We start from the raw sequence: 25,690 nt of genomic DNA on the forward strand, positions 1-25,690 counted from the left end.
AAAGGGATCAAGTTAATTATTACTTACTGGTAAAGGTAATCTTATTACTCATTACTTATACATTATTCTATATCAAATTATCTCATTATACTGGGAGATAGTTTTGCTTGTTTTGAGCATATTTCTTAAACTCAGGAGCTCAACATATCAACTAATTTAAAGATGTGCACTCAGGGGGCCCCACTCTCGTCTTTTGCCTAGGGCCCCAGAATCACTAAATCTGCCCGGTGCAGCTGCTATTGGAAGTGCTTTTCTGTGGACATTACACAAGCTTTGTGTGCACAGTTGAACATGCCTGTGGCAATTAGTGCATTTTAAAGAAGCTGGATTCACTAATTAGAATGGATGTCTGGATACTTCTGGACATGCAGTGTACTTCAAAAATTACCTCCTGGAAAAAGGCTTATTACTCATTACTTTACTTTTACATTATCCTACATCAAATTATCACCATATTGAGAGATAATTTATTTGTTTCAAGTATATTTCTTAACTCAGGAGCCCAGAGTATTAACTAATTTGTTTATTCTTTTGTTTATAGAATGTTTAAGAGGGATGGAATAAATGTAGGAGCTCACCCCTCTGAGGATGTCTTCTGCCTCGTTGCTAAGCCAGGATGAGTAGATCACCTCATCTCTGAGGATGCACTCAAACAGCTCGTCCTCTGTCTCAGCCTCGAATGGAGCGTGCCCAGACAGCATCTCATACAGCAACACCCCCATAGCCCACCAGTCCACCGACACACCGTATTGTTCCTCCTGGATGATCTGAGAGAAGGAAACAGGAGCAGGACATAACACACCAATGCACACATACATTGGATGCTACAGATTCACACAGTGGCATATATTCTCCAAGTCTCTGCAAATGTTTCTACCTCTGGTGCAATGTAGTCTGGTGTCCCACAGAAAGTGCCAGTCCGTACATTATTACGGATCCCTTCCTTGCACATGCCGAAGTCTGCCAGTTTACAGTGGCCGTCCTTGTCCAAAAGCACGTTACCCAGCTTCAGGTCCCTGTATCAACATATATACGATGGGCATTGGTAAATTTGGGCACAATGATAACTGAACATCAAAGGAAAAGAAAATCACCATATTGAGCCTGAGCTAAGAAATAGTTTCATTTGCTGCTGGTATGATTAGGCCTTTTGACTGGGGACCACATACCATGTACAGAATGATATTGTAACAACAGCTCAGATGACTATTCATTTGCAAGTCCAAAAAAAGAATTAGGTATCCAAAATTCTGCCATCATGCCCATATAATGACCATTCAAAAAAAATCATTGCTCTCGTGCTCTGTGGTAAACAACAATGTTTACAGAAGTGGTGAAAGTGGTGAACCAGACATGCAAAACTTTTAATGCCTCTAAAACCTCCAAAGCAAAAAGTTACCGGACAGAATGGTTATCAAAATGGTTATAAAAAGTACATTCATGGTGGAGAGCTACATGCAGGGCACTGCAACAGTACTATTTTTAGTACTATTTTACCCTCACCAACACTGTATATAAAAACTCAGAAGACACGTCGGCTCACATGTAGGTCGTTTTGGATTGTAAACAAAATAGCTATATTTGTGTTATAGACCCCGTGACCTCTGGCCACTGTAAAAAATCAGAGTTTTTAAGTTTTCCTACACCATTAGGCATCAAAACATTCTGAATGACTGTTTACATCTCAATGACTGAAGATAGGCAACACCTCATGACAGCCAGCAAATGTGACGGTTAAGTTGTTTAGCAGTAGCAGTTTATAGTTTGAGCATCTGCTGTTGGTATATAATAGTGTTGGAGAAATAAGTAGACTTATTTTCATGTGACATCAATTCAATATGAAGGATTGTTAGCTTGCTTGTAACATGTATGTAGCATTTTTTGGATTTCAACTGTTAAATGACCTCATAATTCAGAGGATCCAGTGACACTTAGGGGGATAATGTACAAAAGACAAAATATATTGGGTTTGGTGCATGCTTGTTTACCAAAGCGTGCGATAGAGGCAATTTCTGAAAATGCCACTTATTTTTCCCATAGAACCTAAATCTGAACCTGCTTAGATTTGGAGTTCCTCATCTGGCCATGGCACCAACATTGTCTGCACAAAGCAATAATGTGCTATTGAGTAAATGCAATGTAATGGTACTAAAAAGAACCCTTTTTCTTTACCTCATTTTAAACCGATTATAATAGGAGCCATTCTGGCATCATTTTACACCTTTATCACTCCAATCTCCTAGTACATTAAAACACACTTTACGAGAACAGGCAAGCTGAACCATCTATGATGAAATTGTTGAGCAACATGATTCATTTCCTGTTGGTCTGTGTGCTTTATTTCTCTGGAACTGAAAAAAGAGTAAGGTCATGAGGAGGAGCAGGCAATATTGATCCTGTAGCAGAGTGATTGATGTAATTCCACCAAGAGGATGAAGGCTCAAGGGTAAGTCCGTCAAAAAGTAATTTACAGGAGCAGCTACACCTACATGATGTCACAACAAACCAGCCTTGAGAGCACACTGTAAGTAAATGTTAAACACAGACGAAGTAACTCATTACTCAGATAATATCCCAGACTGGTCTGTGACTGGAATAGTTTAAAAGCAGGCTTTGGGGAGAGACAGATGGAAAAAGAGAGGAAAGCCACAAAACGTCAGGCACAGCAAAGACATGCAGTCTCTCACGCTTACAGTGGCAGAGAGTTGGATTTGCCACACACACCTCGTGGCATATTTACTATCTTGGGCATTAAGCACAAACCAGAGGGTGGTAAACTGGCAAAGTTGCATGAAAAGCCACAGATTCTTTTTTGGTCACTGTCTGACCAACTGACTGACAGGTGTAAAACCAGTGCCTTTTAATAAACTTTCCCAAAAAGTTCAACATGCAATAGTATCTCCCAGGCAGTTCACTAATATAGTGCAGCCTGTGAGAGAACAGCAGAGTAATGCAACCTTTTGCTCAAGGCCATGATCTAACCCACAGTGTAACAGTCTGGGAGATCAATACACATTTTCTATTTAAAGCAAAATGCCATCCAAAATGCTCTAACAGGGGCCAGTTAACACTATTCTAGTCTCACAGGGCCAGATGTGATCTTGTAATGAGAACATTCGGGGACAGTCATAAGGTATAGACAACTGAACGCGTGTGTCTTTCATCAGCATCTTGTCTTTATAAGGAACTCTGGGTTTTGTCTATGAGAAAAATGAATGGTATTTTTAAAAAAAAATCACCTCCATCATACCCCTGTGAAACATGACAATGTTCCAAACCTGATACATTTTGTCTTGTGTATGTTTTTTCCTGAATGTCACTGGATTCTCTGAAATACAAGGTCATTTAGCAGTCAAAATGTGATTAATATAAGTGTCAACCCATATACAACTGATTCATACAAAATCTAGTCTAATACAGGTTCTCTGGCCAATATCTCTGTTGTGCTGGGATTATTTTTTCACTTTCTGTTTTCTTTAGACTTAGGGCATAAGCACAGACATACTTATATATATAAAATTCTTTTGTACATGGACAAAACAGATATTGACTCCTCAGAAAACTGAAAACTGGCCAAATCATGAAAGCATCACTTGCTAGAATTTTAAAAAGTGTTATGCTGTAATAATCAGATCATTGTTTGGTCAGATTGTAGAAAGTCTGCTGTGTCTGATCCACTTGTAGGCCACCACGTCAGTATCACTGCATTGCTAAGAATGATCTACCCAAATAATACCTGCTCTGTGGGGGTCCTGTGGGGGTCCTGTCCATTGATAAATGGGATAAAGGCGGGATAACAAAGTATGCAGAGAAACAGATGGATTGCAGTCTACCATTGTAGAGCTACAATGTGCACCTATATGGTAAGTAGAGCTGATAAAATAGACAATGAGTATAGACATGTGGTAGATGTACCTAATAAAATGCTCAGTGAGAGTAGTCTGGATAATAAATGCACTGGCTTTGGAACATTTTGGTTAACCACAGAGTGCAATAGCAGAGATTTTCAAAAACAGCATTCATTTTTCTCAGAGAGAAAAACAGCTTACCTATTTTAAGCTAAATGTGAGGGGGAACATAAACTTGTTTAAAGGACAACAAATTGAGTATTAAATGTTTAAAGTCAAAATTCAGCACCTCATAAATGCAGAGCTCAGTGCTTTTGCCAACACTGTCAGATGAAAACAAGCCTGTTTCAAGAAAAAGTTGCACATGTTTAACAAGTTGTCCCTAGATGACTATTCTCATTAAGAGATCACTGGCCCTGCAAGACTATCATTATCCAAAGAAAATGATGTCAAGTGCCATCTATGAACTTTCACTTAAAGCCAGTCATACTGAAACCCTGGGTGAAGTATTCCTTATAAGTGCATCCTATTCCACCCCCAGAAGAGAAGGAGCTGGTGAAAAGATAATAAAATCATTACTGGACTGCAAACAAGGCAGGCCAAAGGACTGAGAGGACAACTCTCCACAGATTAGGTTAGAAACAGATTAGCGCTGGATTATATTGTCTCTGCTCCTAATAAAAGATTATGGGTCAGCAAGATGACACAGAGGGGCTTGGATGACCCCCATTGTTTTCTATTATGAGACCATCAGTGTTTATGTGATGTCTTTGTAATAAGTTGTGTGAACATGCAAACTATTTCTGAAAGCAAGTGAAAGTGTGTTAACATTAAACACAAAGCGAGTTGATAAATGTAGAGACATGCTTGTGTATGCCCTAGAGGGCTTCTTTCATCCCCTAGCCGGCCAACAGTTTGGGTAAACAGCTTACGTAAGCGTAGCACTGGGAGCAAACACTACCGTGACGTCAGCACACACCAAATGATCCCACAGAGCACTTTCACACATTCACAAACTCTCTCAGAAACACCCTGCTTGCACTAAAATAAAGCACAGCACTCTTACTTTTCCATAATTAGACCTTCCCTCATAAAACTGACTTCAAAGGGTGCCACAATGATTATAAATGACCTTAAAAAACAATAAAATTGGTTGTAAGGGGGGCTGTCCAGTCATAAATGGCAGGCTGCTAGTGAAGTTTTCTGAAACATTCCAGAAAAAGCCCTGCAGGAAAGACCATAAAGAGCAGAGGCCTTCGAGAAACATCTGCAGACAATGGCCTGGGGTCTGCTTGGGTTTCATTTGCCTTGGCTTGCTTGCATGGGCAAATAAAATTTAGGAACTTGTGCAGGCTGGACCAGGTCATGTGACAGAAGCGACAGCCAGGAAGTTCTGTTTGCTCAACTACGGGAAGGAACTCTCAGCTGGGGGGTTGGGCAGTATTCGTAAGACCTGACGAAGAAGGCAGAGGCAGGCACAAACAAAACTATAGCCAGACAAAACACTGGATGCTTGCCAGTAGTGGATGACTTATTACATACAATTTGTGCAAAGTTAAAACATGCACTGGACATGTGATTGACTGACAAGCTAAGATTGATACAGCCATATTTGTCAGACAAATTAAGGGACATGAGAAAAGCCCAGAAAAGTTGTTACCAGGAAATAAATTATTGAAAAAATACAGTACTGTGAAAAAGTTAGAGACTACACTTCCTTCTGAGAAAACCAGCAGCCTCTTTGTTTGATTTGCAATTTTGTTTTGTCTATTTTCTTTTACACAGAACTGGATGTGTTTTGGCTCTATCAATATGAACATTTATGTCGTAAACCAAAAGATACTTGAGGACCATGACTTTATTTTGGTGAAAATAAGGCTTTCTTTAATATCTCTGGAAGAATTCATTGGCAATACTTTAAAACTGCTGCTCAGGAAAAGAAAAGGGAAGTCCATAAATATGTCTATTTTTGAATCTGCATGCACACTATTGTCAGAGAAAATATGCGTAAATGTACATAAAATCACACACATCACATACACTTCTACCAGTACTCAAGCTCCAAAGACTATTCTACAACTTTCAGCATCATTCACAAAGTGCTATTGAGAACAGTTCTAGTTTGTTCCTTCTGTCCACAAGAGGCAGTGTAATCCACTACTGTGAGGCTACTTCAGCACCTGAGCACGGGTCATGATTTTATACAAATAAAGTCACGCAGAGACACAACAGTCAGCAAAACGACTATGTCCTCTTTGTTCTTTTCACAGTGGCATTAATCTACTATTGAAATAGCACATCCCAGCAACACTGTGAGGACTTCAGTTTCCTCACTGCCCCATTTAACAAACGAAACTCATCAGCTAATTAGCAAGGCCTTTATAAGTTGAATTTGGAGTGTTAGAAGAGGGAACATGTAGAGACATAGCCCAGGAGGAACTTTCACACCCATGTAATAGACCGTCCATGGTCTAGGTATATGGTTATCTTTCCGTTCTGGACTTCCAAGGCTCAGCACATAAGCTATTTGGTATCAATGGTTTCCACAGCAGATGTTTTTCAATGAAATTGCCCATACCGACTGTTGAGGTCACCATGCCATATTTAATTTAGTTCACTGCAATTTTCATGGTTACAACCACCTTGTTGAACTAGTGGCTGAGATGATCTGACAGAACACAGTGTCCCATTGCTGCTGTCAGTGCTAAAGGGCTATATATGATTCTGACTTAGAAAGGACCCCCAGTGTCAACTGGAAGGTTCAGTTTGGCAACCATGCTTGGTATCACCTTTAGTTATTGCTGTGGCTGGTGAGCCAGAGCCTCAGCTGATGCATCGTGAGCTGGCAGTCAGGTGGAAAACCTAGGATATAAAAGCCTCACCAAACCAAACTATGCATGCCTGTTCAACAGAGCATGCTGAACAGAAGTCACTGCTATTTCTGTTTATCATGACAGTGTGTGTGGTGTATCCCTAGTTTCATAAATTGGATCAGTGCCTTCTTTAAGGACATGCCAGGCCTTCACTCCGTGTTGTTGCTTAGAAAGCCACCATGGTGTTTGCCCTTGATGTTAAACATTCTGTTTTGTGCGGTCCATCCTTTGAACCACTGTCACAAACAGGCCTCAAGTTGATCTCACTGAAGAACACCTTTGTAGTGGTGGTTACCTCAGCTGCCAGGTAAAGCTGCTTGAACTGTGTAATACAGTGGTTCCCAACTCTGGTGATACCCTGCCCTCCACATTTTACCATTTGCCCTGCTCGCAACACACTTGGTTCAACGAATCTGCTAATTAACAAGCCCTTCCTGTGTTGAAGTGAGCGTGTTTTGGCAGAAAATACAAAATGTGCAGGGCTGGGGCTCCTCCAGGACCAGGGCTGATAACTACTGCTCTAAGAGGTGAAGTGTGGATGAGTCTAGGACTCTGCTATGGCTAGAGCATGTTTACCTAAGGTCTTATACCCTTAAGGCATGAACCAATGCATTGAACTCTCTTCTGTCACAGACAAGCCAGACACTTGACGTTGCCTGTTATTCCAGTTCAGGCTTTGCTGTGTTCTGATGACCTCGACATTTGTAAGATAAACCAATTATTTCTTGTGCACAGAGAATACAAGGAGATCTAACTGAAAACAGAGGTTCTTGCACGGTGTGGTTGAGGCCCTACATGTCAATCAAGTGCCGGCCACTGGGGTTGGCATTTTGTCACTATACCAAAATTATTTGTACTTGGTTGTCACTCAGCACAGTGTCCTGGTTCCACAGACTCAGTGCCATATGTTTCTAGCTTTGGTTCACTGTAAAGGAGTTCCATTCCTTGTGACTTTGTTGGTATTCACTGTCTTTACCATTGCCTCATGTGATCAGCTGAATGAAACAGAAACACTAGCTATGAATGTTATTGTATTGAATTCTGGACTACTCTCACACTGGCTGCATCACACACCATGTCACTTTGATGTTAGAAGGTCTTAACCTGTACACAGGGACATGAGAATTCCTCTGGTGGTCATCCACAACCAATGCTCATTACATTCGTGACTAACATGTTAGTTATTCAACACACCAGTGGAAAAGTGATTTTTCAATCACTTGACTGCACTGTCAGCATTTTTTGCATAGTAACTCAGACACAGTTGGCAGATTTAAAGAAATTTGTCTGTGTTATAGTCATAGCTACAGAGACATAAAAGTTTGCAAAGAAATAGCCCTGTAACTTTGATGAATAGACAAAGGTTATTGTACCCATTAACAGTCAGAGCACACATATGGCCCTACCTGTAGATGATGCCTTTAGAGTGGAGGAACATAAGAGCAGATGTAATCTCGGCAGCATAGAACCGAGCTCGAGCCTCATCAAACCGCCGAGACTTTTGTATGTGAAACATGAGGTCACCACCGTTTACAAACTCCATGACAAAAAACAAACGGTCCTATGAAAGAGAGATCAAGACAGGAATATGGTTTTATCTAAGGCTAAGCATTTATGCACCAAGATTTTGACATTCTTTATAGGTTTAATGAACGTTTTTTTCCCAAAATATTTTTTTATTATGTAATTTCTTTGGATCATTATTTTCCAATTCTCTCCTCAATTTAGTCGCATCCAATTCCAGCCACCAGTTAGGACTCCTCCAATCATGATGCCACCAGCATTACGAGGGCAAAGACAAACACAAGCTTCCTGTGATGATGGGGGAGAGGGAGGGCCATCCCACCCACTGAGGCTAGTATGACCTGAATGTTAGCGATCAGGATGATAGGTAAGTAAACACATTAACACAGGTAACTGAAGGTGGAATGACCTGGAATGACTGCCTAATACAACCCCCCCCACACCCCCCCCCAGAAAAAAAAACAAAAACAAAGCCATAAAACTCTCATTTTTAATTCCAACAACATATTGGTGACATTATGTTGTTGGACTGTTTCTAAGCCTGCAGTTATGCAAAACCAGTTTGAACCTGAAACTGAATGCACTTCTATGCCCTGGGGAAGCCAATGGGAGGTAACTGTCTTATCTTACAATCTAGCAAACAAACAAGCAAGAAAAGCAAAACAAAAACATATTTAAAAATTTGAACATTCCTTTGAATCACAACAATATACATGTGCTATTCACCTTGTTACATTACAAAGAGCAATGTTTTTGTCTTATGTCATTTTGCTATTGATCTGGAGATCTAAAACAGTCTTTCAGATGCACTGCATGATTTCACTACACTTCACTATCAGTGATCTGCAAACATCAGATCAAGTCTGTACCCAGATCTGTATCTGTTCCTCCTCCTAAAGCAGGCAGGTTAGAACAGGCATGCTGAGTGTGCCACATGCTGTTTGCCACCAGAGGCATGTTCTGTAAGCCTTCAATGAAAATACATAATGTGCTGCCATCTACTGTTTGAACACGGTATTCTAGTGGTGACTGTTCACATTCACTGCATTCCATTTGTGTCTTTTACAAAAGTGATAATAATGTAGGACAAAGATGAGAACCACAGAAAAGGAATGAGCCACCAACTAGTTCCAGTAACAAGATGAGGAAAAAGATGAACTATTCCCTCGTCAGCAGATGTAAAACAAGACGTTTGTGGGGAATCTTCTAGACAGTAGCTTAGGTATTTAAAGGGGATTTCGACTGATTTTTCAAAATTTCTGTAAAATTCTTTTTCTGAGATGTAAGTCGTTCAGAGCTTCATGTGAAAATGGTGCATTGTAGAGAAACTTACTGACTCAGATTTCTTTACAATTATGGTGATAGGAACCAGGGGTCACAATGTCTACGCAAATATAGCCATTTTATTTACTATTCAAAACCTCCAGTAACCGTACACATCTTCTGAGCTTTACATGTGATGCTGACAGTTTTAAAATAGTGTTAAATCTTGAAAATATATGTTTTCTTTGTGGACTATTTTGCCCTACAACACTTTGTATGTCTTCTCTGCCATGAACAAATTTAAAAAAAAAAGTTTTAGTCCAAAAGCTTATCCCAAATCACATAACACTGTCTTAGGCATCAGAGTGGCATTCATAACCATTGCATGTAATAGCTTTTAGAGGAAATAAACTTTTCAGGTGTCTGGATACTATCACCACCGCTACAAACAATTTTGATTAGGTAAGTTTCTTTAGTACAACACATCAAACAACTCTGAAAGGCTTTGTTTACACCTTAAACATTAAAATAGGCAGAAATTCTGAAAAATTAGTGAACTTCCCTTTTAACTTTAGAAGCACTCACAGTGGTCTGGAAGCAGTAGTGGAGGTGGGTGAGATACGGGTGACTGTAGGCGAGTGATAGCACTCTCTTCTCTATCATGGTCGACTCCACATCATCATCCTGCAGTATGACATCTTTTTTCAGTATCTTCACTGCAAACACCCTCTCTCCGCTGTTCATGTGTGCCAGCATCACCTGTATAAGAACACAAATGTAGCTTTATGGCATATGGATCACTTTGACAGTGATTAGGTCTAATAATTACATGAGAAGACCCAAACAATTTAGAAACAGTAGAAAATTTCACTTAAATCCAGATTAATGATGTTTTATCAGTCATGTGTGGAAATATTTCCATATATTAAAGGAATATTCCAGTGTTTATTAAACTAATCTGTAACAGCTAAACCTGTAGCATGTAATCACCATAATACCATAGTGACAATGCAGATCATAAAAGAAAAGAAAAAAACATGCCTTCAGCACTTGAACATTGGTTTCTATTATAACTCTGCTGCTGGATGTCACAACCACTGGCCATTCCTTCATTCAGAGATCAGCTTCTCCCGAGTATTGAGAGCTGACTCCTCCCACACTCACGCACCTGCCTACAATCTGCTCATCAGCCTCCCTTTATAACCAGGACTCTCACTCTGCCTCCTTGCGAGGTATTGCCACTCTCAGTGGCTTTATTGAGCCGTGATCCTGTGTTTTGGTATTCTCTGGTTTTTTGACTCTTTGCCTGTCTCAACTCTGATTTTTGCTCTGTGGATTCTGTTTATTAAAGATTCTCTGCATTTGCATCTCACTACCCTGTCCAAGTGTTACACTGGAAGAAAACCTTGTATCTCCAGTTTTTCAGTTTTTGACATAATTTGAAAATGCCTGTTGTCCTTTACATGTTGTGTAAATTTAAGAAAGAATGGACAAAAAAGAAGCGGCCCAAAATTACTTGGAAAAATGTATGGTTCCATTGACTTACATTAAAAGTAAAGTTTTACCTTTAGTAAAAGGTTATCATTTTAGAAATATGAGGTTTTCTTCTGACAACAGCGATAAGTGTGTTTACAACCAAAAGCTTTCTTTTACTGCATACAGGGAAACACATAAAAATTACTGCCTATGGTAACTGTCTGTACGCTACAGTTGCGGCAAATAGAGATTACTGTGAAAAATGCTGCAGCATTCCTTTAATAATAATCCATTATAACATTATTTTACTGTTATCCTTAAGTTTTTTTAACCTCTTTCAACAATGCACATTGTGCTCTTGGTGTGACCTTTGTAGAATACCCACTCACAGGGAGAGTAAGTTCTGATTTTGCTTTATTTGAACACAATTTCTCCTATTGTTGATTGGTGAACACCCAGGTCAGTAGATGAAGGCCTCTAAAACCTAATGATTGAGGCATGGTTCACTCCAACTATTCGTTCTTGAGAGAAGCAGACTTTGTCAATAACCTTTTTATAAAAGGGTAGGGCATCTCTACCACCTACAACTCTAATCTCATTACATTAATTGGAACACTTGACTTCGATTAGCTTTAGTAGGAGTCATTAGCACAGAGATTCACATGATTATTCAACGTGTATTACCAGTTTGTGTGATACTATTTTAATCAGACAAATGTGTTTGTCTATAACTGTGACTTACACCCACCGAGCACTTCATTAGGAACACCTGTACACCTACTTAATTAGATACAATTATCTAATTAGCCAATCAAGTGGCCACAGTGCAGTGCGTAAAATCATGCATATGCGGGCAGCCAGCTTCAGGTAATTTCCACATCAGCCATCAGAACGGGGAAATATGTGATTATCATTGCACCTTAAAGGCTGATGTTAACTGTGGCATGATTGTTGGTGCCAGACAGGCTGGTCTGAGTATTTCCATAACAGCTGATCTTCTGGGATTTTCACACTCAACAGTCTCTGAAGTTTACTCAGAATGGTGTAAAAAGAAAAAATATACAGTGAATGGCAGGTCTGCTTGAGAAATGTTGGAGAATGGCCAGACTGGTTTGAGCTGACAGAAACAGTACACTGTAAGAAATAAAGGTACTGTACAGGTACATTTTTCGTTCATCAAGGCACAAACAATATAAATGTCCTCTTAAAGGTACAACAGTGGTTTTAAGGCCCAATTGTATATCTTAAATATGTTTTTCCCAGGTAAGGGTTAGGGTTATAACCTAAAGTTTGAAAACAGAACGATAAAATAAAAAGCCTGGAAACGAGATGGAGTGTGTGGAGTCAGTACAACTTAGAAAATATAATTTCAATGGATTAAGGTACAGTTTTGTTCCCTGACTAAAGGTACTGAGATGTATCCCTGAGGGTACCACCCCAGGGACAAGAGGGGTCCTGCCCTACTGACAGTTTCATACCCTTATTTCTAAGAGTGTACGGTAACTCAGATAACTACTCTGTACAACTGTGATGAACAGAAAAGCATCTCAGAATGCACTTTGAACCTGAGGCAGACAGGCTACAACAGCAGAAGACCAAGCCAAGTTCCACTTTTGGTCAGACAAGAACAGAATGCCAAGGCTGCAGTGGGCATAGGCTCAACAAAACTGAAAAACATAGCCTGGTCATGACTTTTGCTAAGGCACACAGATAGAAGGGCCAGAATTTGGCACCAACAGCATGAATTTTAAGGACCCTGCCTTGTGTCAACAGCCCTGGCTAGTGGAGGTGGTGTAATGGTGTGGCGAATGGTGTCGCTTGAATGCCACAGCCTATTTATATACTGTTGCTGACCATGTGCACATGGCCACAATTTACCCATCTTCTAATGGCTACTTCCTGTACGATAACGCACAATGTCACAAAGAAAAAGTTGTCTCAATCTGGTTTCATGAACATGACAATGAGTTCAGTGTTCCTCAGTGGCCTTCCCAGTCACTGAATCTGAATCCAGTAGAACACCTTTGGGATGTGGCTGAATGGGAGATTGGCAGCATGAAAATGCACCTTAACAATCTGCAGCAATTGCATAATGCAGTCATGTCAACATGGACCAGAATCTCAAAGGAATGTTTCCAACATATTGTGAAATCCATTCCACAAAGAATTGAGGCTATTTTGAGAGCGAATGGAGGCCCTGCCCAGTATTATTATGGTGTTCCTAATAAAGTGCATGGTGAGTGTTTATGAAAACCAGTCCACATTTTGTGAGTATTCAATGCAGAAATCCTGGAGAATCCAGGAGATACACAAGAGTTCACAAACTTTTTCTTGCAACTGCATGCTGTCTGCATATCTACACCTGTAATGCTAGTGTGTCTCACCTTGCCAAAGCTGCCTTTTCCCAGCACCTGTAGGAATGTGAAGTCCTCTAGTCCCACCTTCACATAATCCTCCTCTGTCACCTCAGGCAGCCCTTCAATCTTAATACTGGAAGTTGGAGATTTTATAGTAGTGATGCTCGTCTGTGGAACAGGCAAACACAAACACATATTCACTTCCTTTAGCAATGGTAGATGAATGGCTTCACTTCGTTTGATGTTCTAACATTATGTGCTTACTGATCTTTCACACAGCTGCTTCAATACCTTAGAGCCCCTTTTCGACAGTCTGCCGGCCTGCAGACCAATCTCCGCCAACTTGCTGGCCAGCTCTGCACTGTTCACCCCGCAATTAGGGGCTACGTTTTCTTCACAGCGGATGTGCACATTCATCTTACAGCCTGGACACATTACAGATACATTACATACACAGCAAACAGTTCAAAGTGCATAGCTCAGTTTAAAAAAGTTAAAAATATTTCAAATACTAATAAAAACAGAAAAACACAATGTGAATGTGGCTTGGTGGTGTCATGCTGAAATAAGAATGGATGTCCCTGAAAAATTTGTTGTCTAGAATGTAATATATGTTGCTTCAAAATGTGTGTTTGTCTTTCAGTGTTAATGATGCCTTCACAAATGTGCAAGTTACCCATGCCACTAATACACCCTCATTGCTTGACAAACCCTGGCTTTCGTACTTTATGCTTGTAACAGAGTGGAGGGTCCTTCTCTAATTTGGTCATGAATTCCATTATTTCTATAATAATAATATATCTGAAATAAATCTGAAAATTTCACTCATCACAATGCATGTTTTCACTGCGTATCAGTCCATTTCAGATGAGGCTGGGGTGAAGTCTTTTCTGGACATGGTTGACATATGACTTCCACTGGGAATGGTACATTTTTAACTTGCATTTTTGGATGTAACAAAGAACAATGTTTATTGACAATGGTTTGTCAAAGTTTTCACCTAGCCTATGTGGTGTATTTTCATCACAGAAGCACAAGATTTCTCTGGATTCCCTGAATCTTTTGATGATATTATGCATCCATGCAAGGCCTAGGCACCTTTTGGATGCTCCTACAATATCTGAGAATCATGGCATCACCAAATGACCACACTCTTAAAAAATAAGGTTCTTCAAGGATACTTCAGTAAAAACATTGGTTCTATATAGAACCATAAATACTCAAAGAACCATTTGCATGCTTAAATGGTTCTTTGCACAGTGAAAGGGTTCTTCAGACTGATGGGGAATGTGTTGTATGAGGTTGTTATAATAACACATGCATTGCTTTACATTTAGTTGCACTATATTATGTAGCACTACTAGCAATACTGTGATACTTCAGGTTAGATTTGGTACAGAATGATATCAGATTTGCCCAAAACTGGGTGTCAGATTGTTATAATTTAGGTTTGCTGTGTAGGTTGTCACCTTTGCACTGGAGTCCCTGTTTTACCAGCCCATACAGTAGCGATCCACAGTGATTACAGTAGGTGGGCACTTTATAATTGTGGACTCTGAATTGGTGCGGTACGTTGATGCTGAAGCCTTGGCTTGGGCCCTGAGAGAAGGAGAAGACTAATGCTTAGATTGTAACTGTTTATTTATTTAATATATTAAATAATGTGAGACTTGAAAAAAAAAATGAAATGATTTGATACACGGTCTACAAACCACCAAATGAAATGCCTTCTTCATGCCTCTATAAAATACATTTGCAAACTCAGTCAAAACTAGAGAATCATACCACCACACTTGCTGCTTTCTTCATCCGTGGACACTCACTCACAACCAGATGGTGGCATTTCTTATGGATCACACAGGTGCACACTGAAACGATGAGATACAAAATTGTAAAGAAAGCATTTGTGTAACCTTATTAAAAAATGTGATCAAGATCAAGTCAAATGACAGTCATTTAAGACTTAATTACTTTCAAACTATTATATGCCTCTCCAGGTGAACAGAAAGCAAAACAAACAACAAACAAACAATACAAAAAGCAAACAGAGGGAGTATTTCAGAAAACAGGATTTCTCAGTTTAGCCAGATAATGTAAGCCCAAAGTCAAATCCTCATCTTTGGGGTTAAGTTATCTGGCTAACTAAGAAATCCTGCTTTCTGAAACACCCCCAGAAACAGAAAGTAAAACAATCAACAAACAAACAAATAAACTTACCTTGACATTGGTAACCCTGCTTTCCAAAAACTCCCCTGGAGGGATAAAGCAGAAAGACAATCAGAATTTCAAAGGTTACAATGAAATTTTAAAACCACAACAAACACAGATGCAGTTTAACAACTTTCTTTGTTAATCTAGGTTTAGATACTCAGGCTCTGATTGATCCATGTCTGTGTGCACATCAAAGCATGGTATATATGACGAATAACCAGTTGCATGAAACATGAGGAGAAGTCACCAAAGAAAGAAACAGAAACCATAAATGTGTAGAAATTAAAGGATTTACAACTGCAAAAAGCAACACTGTCACCACTGCCCCCAGGATTAGACTGAACTTGGATTAGGAATTCTGAGAAGGACAACATTTCATTTCATTTCATTAATTTCATAGAAATTATAACTTCCTAGAACTGCAAAAAAGCATCTAATCATCATTTAAAAATGTATATAATTTAGACAGCTTGTGGTGGTCCATGTTGTTACTTAGCCTGTAATTTCTACAATACATCAGCTAGCAAGAAGGAGGCCCCCAAAAGGTTCATCACATTGTTTTATCGGTCTACTCAGGCTTTAGCAGAAACTTCAGTGTTTGTAAAGAGGCCGCTAATTAAGGTCCTCTTAGAATTCGTCTAACAAGCATGTTTGTTGCTGTGTGCTGAATCTAAATTAGTTCATAAACAGACACAAATGGTTTTTTAATACTGCATTTTTTTCTTGTTAATTGTAAAAGTGTTCTCCTAAAATTTATTGTATTCTAAATACCACCTATATAGATGTGTAATTTTTGTTTTCTGAATAAATATTCCCAAAACTTGTTTATTGATAAATGCAAGTTAATAAAATCTGGACATATTATCCACTTTGTATCATATATACTTTGTAATTTCTAACTATAATGTAAAAACTTGGTAAAAGTTGATGCAACTTGCTATGATGAGACCTGGGAAAAGCTAAATGCAAGCAACCTAACTAGTGCTAAGCTTTTTCTGTCTAATCCCTATATTACTCATATCCAGTTTCTCTTTCATTGTGAGTTGAACTGGTCAGTTCTTTTTATGTGATCACACACAGACCTCTGCACAGACATTCTGGGGAGCAGGAGCTCAGGGGGAAAAAGGGCAACATGAACGTAAATTAAAGTTATTTTTATTTACAGCTTACTGCTACCACTCATATCTTGAGACAGCATAGTCATGTTTCAGAGGAAAGATAAGAGTTTTTTCCCAAGACAGCCAAAAATAATGTGGCATAAATCCCTGTTTTTTAAAGTAAACTTGGATTAGCATGATATTAGCACAACTTTCTGCAATTTGGTTGTTCAAAACAACCACATTAAGGAACCTGATGCTTCTTTAAGGAGATTCTCAGTGCTTTATTGGCAGGATTTTCAAAAGCTGTTGTGATGTGTGCATGTCTGGCCACCGGTACTGCACCAAAAAAGACCTGTCTGCAGTCCATTTGTGCAGGACCCCTGCCCCGCTCCCACCTTTTGAATGACTAACACTGTTCTGCTATGAAACAGATAGAGAAACATGACCAACTGTGAACTCCCAGACTTAGAAGACAGTCATATCACGGGAAATCAAACTCTGGTTCCAACAGAAGATTCCACCTTGTAGAAACAATGCCTTGTTCCTACTACAGCACTCATACCCTACAACCCACTATACTACTACAAGACCAAAGAACTCTTTACTGAAAGATTTGTGTTAGCTTATTTGGAAATTATTGTGCATGTGTGTGTATGTCTCTAAGGTCACATCACCAGATGAAGTTCTTGCAGTGACAGCAAAATGTAGGCTGTTTTAGGAAGGTGGCCATGAACTTGTGTCCATTGACTTGGTGCACCTTCCTCCTTAAAGCCCTCTGTCTTTTCCTGCTTAACTCCTTATGGACCTTTACACCATTTGCAACGGAATCATCTGAAATCAATGGTACAGTATTAGAGAGAGAATACCTTGATTTTTTCATGACATGTGTTGTGTTTTAATGCATAATGCATTACAGCAATTAGTAGATGGAGATACGAGGACAAAAAGGCAAAACAAAAAAGATCTTACCATCAGTGAAGGAACCAGTTAGAGAGAGGTAGATGTAGACACTGCCCTCAGGTTCCAGATTAACCTGAGGAGACAAAAACCAGCCATAAAATCAGATTATCACATGTTTTCCATGTATCTGTCTGAGCATTCTACTGCATTATGTTGACCTTCCTCTGGCCTTGTTTTGGAGGTTAACCTTTAAAATCTCATGACATACCAGGGCTCATTATTCAGCAACTACATGGACTACAAAGCAAACTAGTTGAGTTATTCTTAGGTTGTAGAAGTGTGGGCCTGCTGGTGAGCTCTGGCTATTTAAAGGATTAAATAGACCCTAGTGACCAAAATGACTTCTCAAGACATCACATCTAATTTAGTCTAACTATGTAGACTTAAAATAAAACTTAAAAATGCGTATGATCTAAATTCTTTATTTCTGAAAATAGAAGTAAGCTGCTCTGACAGCAACTGAACAGAGGCAAAAAAATAAATAATCCTGAAATGAGGTCATGTGGTCAAAGCCTCATTTCCTGTGAGCCCTATACCACCACATACTCCTACACACAGAACTCGCAGATAAAATCTAGATGAACATCACAGATACACTGCACACATACCTACAATAAAAACATCATGCACCTCAAATAATCATATTACCCTAAAGTGATGCACTGGTGCTATGGCTGTAATATCTGAAGTCATGAGAATAATTCAAATTCTGTACAGAAATGTCTACAGCATTTCCAAAGGTATTGGGACAGTGAAGTCAATTATTGAAGATCGAAGGCCCCATAAAGAATATGCAACAAAAAAATATTGTAGTACTTTTATGTAGAGTTTCAGAAAAGACTAGTTTCAGAAAGACCAAATGTCCCTAATAGCAACAGTGTTTAAGGACCACCTGGCACACAGCAGTATCCTCCATTTTAGACAGAATCTAGGGTTTTATCATCATTTTCATAATATTCATAAATCACATGACCCAATCAGCTGCAGAGAGTTGGTATGGTTGAAAAAGGTGATTTCCTGCACTCTAAAGCAAAACATCACCCACAGATGAGTTGTGCACAGTAATGTGTTGTGCCACCACAAACCACTGTAACAGCTTCATGGTACTTTGGTATACATTATACAGTTTTCTGGAGCTGTACTGAAGGAATAGAACAATTTTGTAAAATATATTCCTTTACCTCGTGTTTTGGTGATGGCGGTGGAGAGCTCTGTCTAACATGTCAGTCCAAAATCTCCAATTTGTGTTCAGTTGGGTTGAGATCTGATGACTGCAAAGGCCATAGCATATGATTTATATCAATTTAATACTCATCAATGACCCCTCATGCCCTGTGGATGGGGATGAGTTGTGCTTTGATGCACAACTCATGTGGTTGTGGGCAGTGTCATCCCGGAAGAGACCACTATCATCAGAATAGAAACCACTATGTGGACAAGTAACTGGGTCCCCTCACTATAAGGGTCAAGTATCCACGCCTGTAAAGTTATTTTGGCACACATGCACCTGCTCACTTGTTGAGAAGGATGACTCATTTAACAGTTTTGCTTGTCCACATATCTCTGCTGACCATTGTCTCTGGTTTATACACCACTAAATGCTCAAATGTGCATTTTTCCTTGTTATGAGAGGTTTATGCACTGCAACTCTCCTACAGTATCCCTCTCTATGTAGTTGTCAATGGACTATTCATGTATTGACTGACATTCTCAGTCATCTAAGGAACACTTACTGTTCTGTTTTTCTTACATAGCACACTAATGCGCAAGTATCCCAATCTGTTTATTTTATATAAATATTAATACATTTTCTTAATTATTACTGATTATTTATTACTTGTATTATTTATAGCTCTATTTCCTGATTTCTTTCACATGGATTTAAATACAGATGTCGCTGCTCCTGCTGAAATACTAGCCAGTTGAGCAGTCTTTGTGGCTGAAGCTCTGGCAATCCATGCTCCAATAATGTACCCTCCTTCAAAGTTACCTAAACCTTTTTATCTTACCATCCTTATTTGAAATTGAGGTAAACTGGGCCTACTCAGCATTTTTATATGTGCCACAGAGCATGGTAGGATGTCAGTTGCATAACTATATTATGCTGTACACCTGTTTGGATGTGTCTGCATTCCTTATGCTTCTACACCCATTTATTCAAGTTACAGAACATTTTCATTTATCAATCATCATGTTATTTTTAAACATTGAACACTGAATAGAACTATCACTGAATGCTCATAAAATTTCATAGTTCATAAAATTTTTTTTTGAGTGATTGTCTTTAACTCAATATTTCAATAACATCTCTAAATTTCTTTAATTTATTTATGTATTGCTATAGTAGCATGTATGACTAAACCATGACTTTTAGAGCTAGGTCTTCAGTTTGGGATATAAATGTTAAAATTCTGTCAAAATTAGGGAAAAAAATTACAATCTAAGATTATACTCACTTCCGTTAGCACGCTTATGGGTTTCTAGGTGTATGTTCGTGCTAAGCTAATGGTAATCCACATCAACACATGAATTTGGGCACTCTAGATTAGACACCTTTCCATGTTCATAGTAAAAACTTTTCTGTGTTTTATTTGAAGCTTGTAACTGACATATTAACACATTTTACTGTGCATTAGTTTTACAGTGACTCCTCTAGAGCCCTAGTAGAGAGCTGCCATTGCTGTTTTCTATTTCTGAGGACTGTAATGCACGCTGAAATTGATTAGGCTAGGGCTCGTATTCACAGTCTAGGACTTAAAAAAGGTCTAGAGTGATATTTTCTCTCAGGAACTTGGTTGCACCCTTTGGAAATCAGAACATGATTGGTTGATCCCTGTCACTTTCTATTTAAATTAGTGGTTAAACTGACATGTTCGGCCTTCAGTCCAGCTCCTGAGGTTTTAACCAATTGGCTTTATCTGCCTAAATACCATGAAGAAAAAAAATCCTGATTGGACACTTCTCCTTTGGCTGTTTCAAGAAATTAACCCTAAAATTAACTAAAAATTAATAATGAAATAAGCGTATTACTAAGCGCTGAGCTTACAACAACAAGCGTGACGAAATACAACAAGCAATAATGAACTAGAAATTACAGACATATTTTTTTTTATTTCATAGAAATCTCTGAAGGCCTAGAAGGCCCTGAAGTTTCCCCACTGGTCGGACGCATTTATTTGTTTGTTTGTTTTCATATTAGCATACATTCTAAAATTGTAGATCATGGAAAAAAAAATGCAAAAATGTTACAGCTATCTGTGCCTTTTACACTATTTTGCATATTAATGTGCATAAAAGTGTCATATTTGCTTTGGGCATTTGGATCCTCTTTCTTCTCTTTCATTCTGCCTCTTTAATACACCATATGAGCAGTAATGTCTTAGGACTTCTATTAAGAAGAAGTCAAGGTGAAAACCGGACAAGCCGGTTTAGTGGCCCAGTGCCTGACACTTTCACCCCCAGACTTCATCAGCTACAAACTATGCTTATTGTTATAACATTGAGATGCGATATTGCAAAGTAGACTGAAGTCATTATAGGGTAAACATCAGAGCACACAGTGTAAGTGCTAAAGAGAAATCAAGTGAAACCAAATAGGAACCCAACAGAATGTGAGTGAGACAGTTTTTAAAGGAAGTGCCAGAAAAAGGTGGTGAAACATACTGCTGTTCATTCTATTTTGGTTTCAGCTTTTAAATATTTGATGTTAATGAGATCTTTCTAGGTGGAGAATATATAGAATCAGGAAGGAAGAATCAATTTAGCATACACATGTACTGGAAGACTAGCAGGTCTGCTGATGGAGGACAGAGAGAAAAGGAGAATGTGTTACTATTTTCTTTTAATAACACACCAGAATATTAGTTGAGTACATTAATCAGAACTCACTGGTAGCTTTGAACAATGGTCACTTTGTATAGTCCCAGTGTCCTTATCCTCATCTAAAGAGCACTATTCTCTACTCATTAAACACAGAAAGAATTTCTCCATGAAAGGATCTGGCTTGCTTTTTTAAAATAATTGTAATACTTTATTTGAAGGTTACTTACAAAGGGACTTCATAACACATGCATGAACATTGAATAACCTATTCAAAAAAGAAAACTGGAGTATTTACTAACATCGAATGTCAGTATTCACAAGATTACTATGCATATTTATAATGTGAGAGACACTGTATTGACATAAGTGACCTTAAACTGAAGTAACTGATATTTGTTCCATTTATAACACTGTCGTAAAGCATCATTACCACGTAAACTTATAAGCCAGAAGCTTTGTTAAGAACACCATACTTTAGTTCTATAGAAGACACTTAAACACTTCCCGTTATTATTAAAGTGATCATTTTAATACACATTTTCCTGTAAATGTCAACTGACAGAAAATTTGGCAATCTTATCTATGTCTCTGCTTTAGAAGTTCTTCATAAGTTTTATAAATTGATCAAATGTCTGTCATTTTAGTTTAAAGTATGTCAGTATGTCAATACAATGCCATTTACTTCATAAAACATTCACAGCTTGCGAATACTGACATAATCTGTTTGTAAATACTCAAGTATGGCTTTTTAAACACGTTATTCAGTGCTTAGGCATGTGAAATCACTATGTAGGTAGCCTTAGAATAAAGTGTGATCCATAACTGCAATGAACACTCTCACATTTCTTTCAATCCTTTCAAACAGCTAAAATGATTCCACTCTTATGATTCACTGGTTTCTTCCTCTACTGCACCTGTAGGGTTCTGGATTGAAAACCATGTGGTTTTGTGAGTTGAGGGTGAGATAGGGAGTAACAAAAGAATCCAGTCTGTTTAGTTGAACAGCATACTTCTGATGATAACAGTGTCTGTGATGTCAGACAACAATGAAGTGGGGAAAACCATTTCTATTCTGATGTACTCATGGTGGAATACTCTAGGTAGAGTTTGACTCTATTACATAAAACATGTACTGAATCTTTGTGAATATGGAGAACATTTCCAAAAATTAGGATCCCTATAATGGTACGATGTAAACCCTTCAGTAATTCATCTGACTATATCTGACAATGTGGATCAATGAGAAAGTTCATCAGTGAGAGCTGAATGTGTTCATAATATCTCATTCTGAAAAATGAAAGGGGTGCTCACAGTGCTCACAAATGGCCTTGTTTCTATCCAAAATCACCAGTTAAGTGAATAATTTGATTCTGAAATTCATTTGGAGGACCAGCAACCTTCCCATAATATTCACACTGGCTATTAAGTGTACAGACCTTCCTGGGGAACATATTGTTGCTGTGATTAGAAGGCCTTCTATTGCAAAACTGGTAACTTTATAGGAAAAAGTGAAAGAAAATTTTGGACACTTTCTGTGGGTTTATTCGTCATGAAATAGTCAAATGGTAAGAAAAGGAAATGCATGCTCTATATATATGTACAGACATAAGAGTGCAAAAAAATGCCCACTCAAGCTTTTGCTTTCTCAACCAGCAGCTATTTGCTTCAGAATATGTTGGAGTGTATCTGTGCACCTGTACCTTTCAGACATTTGAAAATGGTTATTATGAGATGGTACACTATGACTTGCTCAATTCAAATTGGTGTTTCTTGCGCTAGAACATATTAAGATAGTACCCAAGGGGTCACAATAGCCGCCGTATCTTTAAAATGATACAAAACTACTGAAAAGAGAAAGTGACCTTCTCAAATGAAATCATAGGTTAAGACATTACATACACAGGAAAATTTCCATGACGCATAGTGGGTTGCAGTCTGTGGTTTTGTGCAAGGCCGCCTAGCTAATGCACAGAGGTGTGAAGACCCTCACAAAGGAAGCATATGTAGAGGTTTAAGAGAAACAATAGTGGTGAACTGAATGAATGGATACTTAACACTAGACAAAGTCCAGAAAAATCACATAGTTTTTCCTCTTTGTACATGTGGTATATTACAATAATTCATCAGCCCAACAACACAGATAAGAGTAAATCTAAATGGGGGGCTGAGAGGGTCTACAGAGCAATGTTTAAACCTATACATCTTATTGTAACATATCAATGTTTCATGTTTAAAATCTTTCAGCATCTTACTAATGGGACTGAAATAAAGTAGATGCTGGGCCAAACTGGGCTGGTTCAGTTTTGGAATTGCTTGTCTTATTTTATTTACTGATTTCTGGCTGTCTTTTACATGTGTGGCCAGTTCAATCTACTTTAAAATATTTGGACCCTTGTAGAACCCTGTAGGTAAATGTAGTTGTTGTAATGTTTACTCACATAACTTTTATACATTCAAAGGGAAATTCCACAGATTTTTCAAAATTTCTGCATAATTCAGTCGTTGCCATGCAGACAAAGTCATTCTGAGTGGTTTCATGTGAAAAAGTTCATTGTAGAGAAACTTTTTGAACAAAACCTTATCTCAAAGCCATCGTAAAGCCAGGCAACAGGCAATGCTTTTGTAACCATTTTGTTTAATAACTTTCTGTTGCTTTGAGAGGGTTTAAATACTCAGTATGTCTGGTTCCTACACACAGAAGAGAGGTTTAAAGATCCCACTGCTGTGGAATAGCAACTCTCCTCATATGAGGAAACTCACAGATTTTGCCTTTCAGTCCTGGACAAAAGGAAGACCAGCCTACACTTAACACACAGCACTGAACGTCTCTGTATGCTGCAGTGATGTCTTAATCTAAAGAATTAAAAAACTAATCCTCACCCATCCTTCAAAATTCTGTCTCGTGTTTGATGACGTTAGGAGGTCCTCCAGCTGGATCCTGCAGTTCGCTACGAAGTCGTCGTAGCCGATCGGAGTGTCGTGGAAGACGGCGAGCTCCAGCTCTTTGCCTTCAACCACGTACGGGCAGAACTCCTCGTCAAAGGTGGGTCGGTTGGTCCTCGTCTTGGTGGCCGTCTGTCCCACTTTAAAGTTGTCCACCTTCACAACTATGTACGGATCCAGCTGGTGCGTTTTCTTGTGGAAAGTGTGGCGCGTGGAGAAGGTCGTGGGCTTTAAATCCATCGCCTCCCTGATCTGCAGCCTCATGTACCCTTTGAATTTCATGTTTCCACCCCAAAAGCAGAGCCGCGTCCTGAAGCTCTGAGCTGAACAGGCGACGCTGTCAAACGCGTTCTGGCGGATTCAGAGATGAAACAACGCGAGAAGAGGTTCAGCGCTTATGTCCAAACGGGCGAGAACAGAGGAGGTAACTGCAGGCTGCACCGAGGACTGAGAGACTAAGCGCAGTTCAAATGAATGCGCGATGTAGGCTGTAATCCCGCTAGTGGGACGGAAAAAGACAACGGAACTGGGAAGTAGATGAAGAGTTTAAGCAGAGCTATGCGGCGGGAAATCCCAACTCTGCGCGGTTTCGTGCTCAGAATTCTTGCGCTCCTCTTGTTCAGCGGTTCCGTGTAGCTCACAGGTGATTCCTCAACACCAGCTGCCCACACGCATTCCTGACCTTTACGCATAATCTGACGATCTGAATTTTGTTCAGAACGTGCTGTGATGGTATTATAGTTTAAAAACTCACTCATACGTACAGATACACACATGCAAATGAACAGCACTGATACACTGTAAACAATGCTGAAAAAATAATTATAAAAAGTATAAGTAAACCTGGTTGACTCATTGAGCTCATTAATAGCAAGTTAACAGAATAATATTTTGTGTTTTACATTTGATAACTTACTATTTGATGTTATATTAACTATACGTCAACTAGGTTTACTTTTACTATATTAATTTAATTTAAATAAAACCAAAATAAACAAAACAATTCCACTAGCAATATTTTTTAAAGCAAATGGGTGCTGATACTAGTATGACATCATATCACTAAGCCGATATACAGGTGTCAGTATGACATTAGTGCATCTCCAAAAATCCCCCTTTTTTCAGTGTACAGGAAGATAATGACGTCAACAGGTTACCAAACCGTCATGGCTGTTTATTTTATCAGATCTACAGAGTTTTTGCATTTTCCGCAACTTTCATAGAACATTTGTTATATGCTTTCTGTCCAACAGGGGGCAGTATTGTGATAAAACACAACCGCTTACAATAACAGCAACATTATACATCACACT

At 38.8% G+C, this 25,690-nt stretch overlaps 1 protein-coding gene across 1 annotated transcript in view; it reads right to left on the bottom strand.

Annotated features, from left to right (window-relative positions):
* The window catches only part of prkchb (protein kinase C, eta, b), a 31,061-nt gene extending 6,181 nt beyond the window's left edge, over positions 1-24,880 (bottom strand). The window contains exons 1-12 of the mRNA XM_036581698.1: positions 24,315-24,880; positions 17,622-17,685; positions 17,327-17,483; positions 15,559-15,593; positions 15,127-15,209; positions 14,811-14,940; positions 13,633-13,766; positions 13,369-13,509; positions 10,094-10,267; positions 8,128-8,282; positions 878-1,016; positions 579-767 (exon numbers count right to left, since the gene is read on the bottom strand). Coding sequence (XP_036437591.1) covers positions 579-767; positions 878-1,016; positions 8,128-8,282; positions 10,094-10,267; positions 13,369-13,509; positions 13,633-13,766; positions 14,811-14,940; positions 15,127-15,209; positions 15,559-15,593; positions 17,327-17,483; positions 17,622-17,685; positions 24,315-24,659 — 1,746 coding nt within the window. The 5' untranslated portion in view covers positions 24,660-24,880. The remainder of the gene's footprint in view (positions 1-578; positions 768-877; positions 1,017-8,127; positions 8,283-10,093; positions 10,268-13,368; positions 13,510-13,632; positions 13,767-14,810; positions 14,941-15,126; positions 15,210-15,558; positions 15,594-17,326; positions 17,484-17,621; positions 17,686-24,314) is intronic.
* Positions 24,881-25,690: the final 810 nt, after the last annotated feature.

Source organism: Colossoma macropomum, unplaced genomic scaffold (genome assembly GCF_904425465.1).
Source record: "Colossoma macropomum unplaced genomic scaffold, Colossoma_macropomum, whole genome shotgun sequence".
Classification (NCBI taxonomy): Eukaryota; Metazoa; Chordata; class Actinopteri; order Characiformes; family Serrasalmidae; genus Colossoma; species Colossoma macropomum.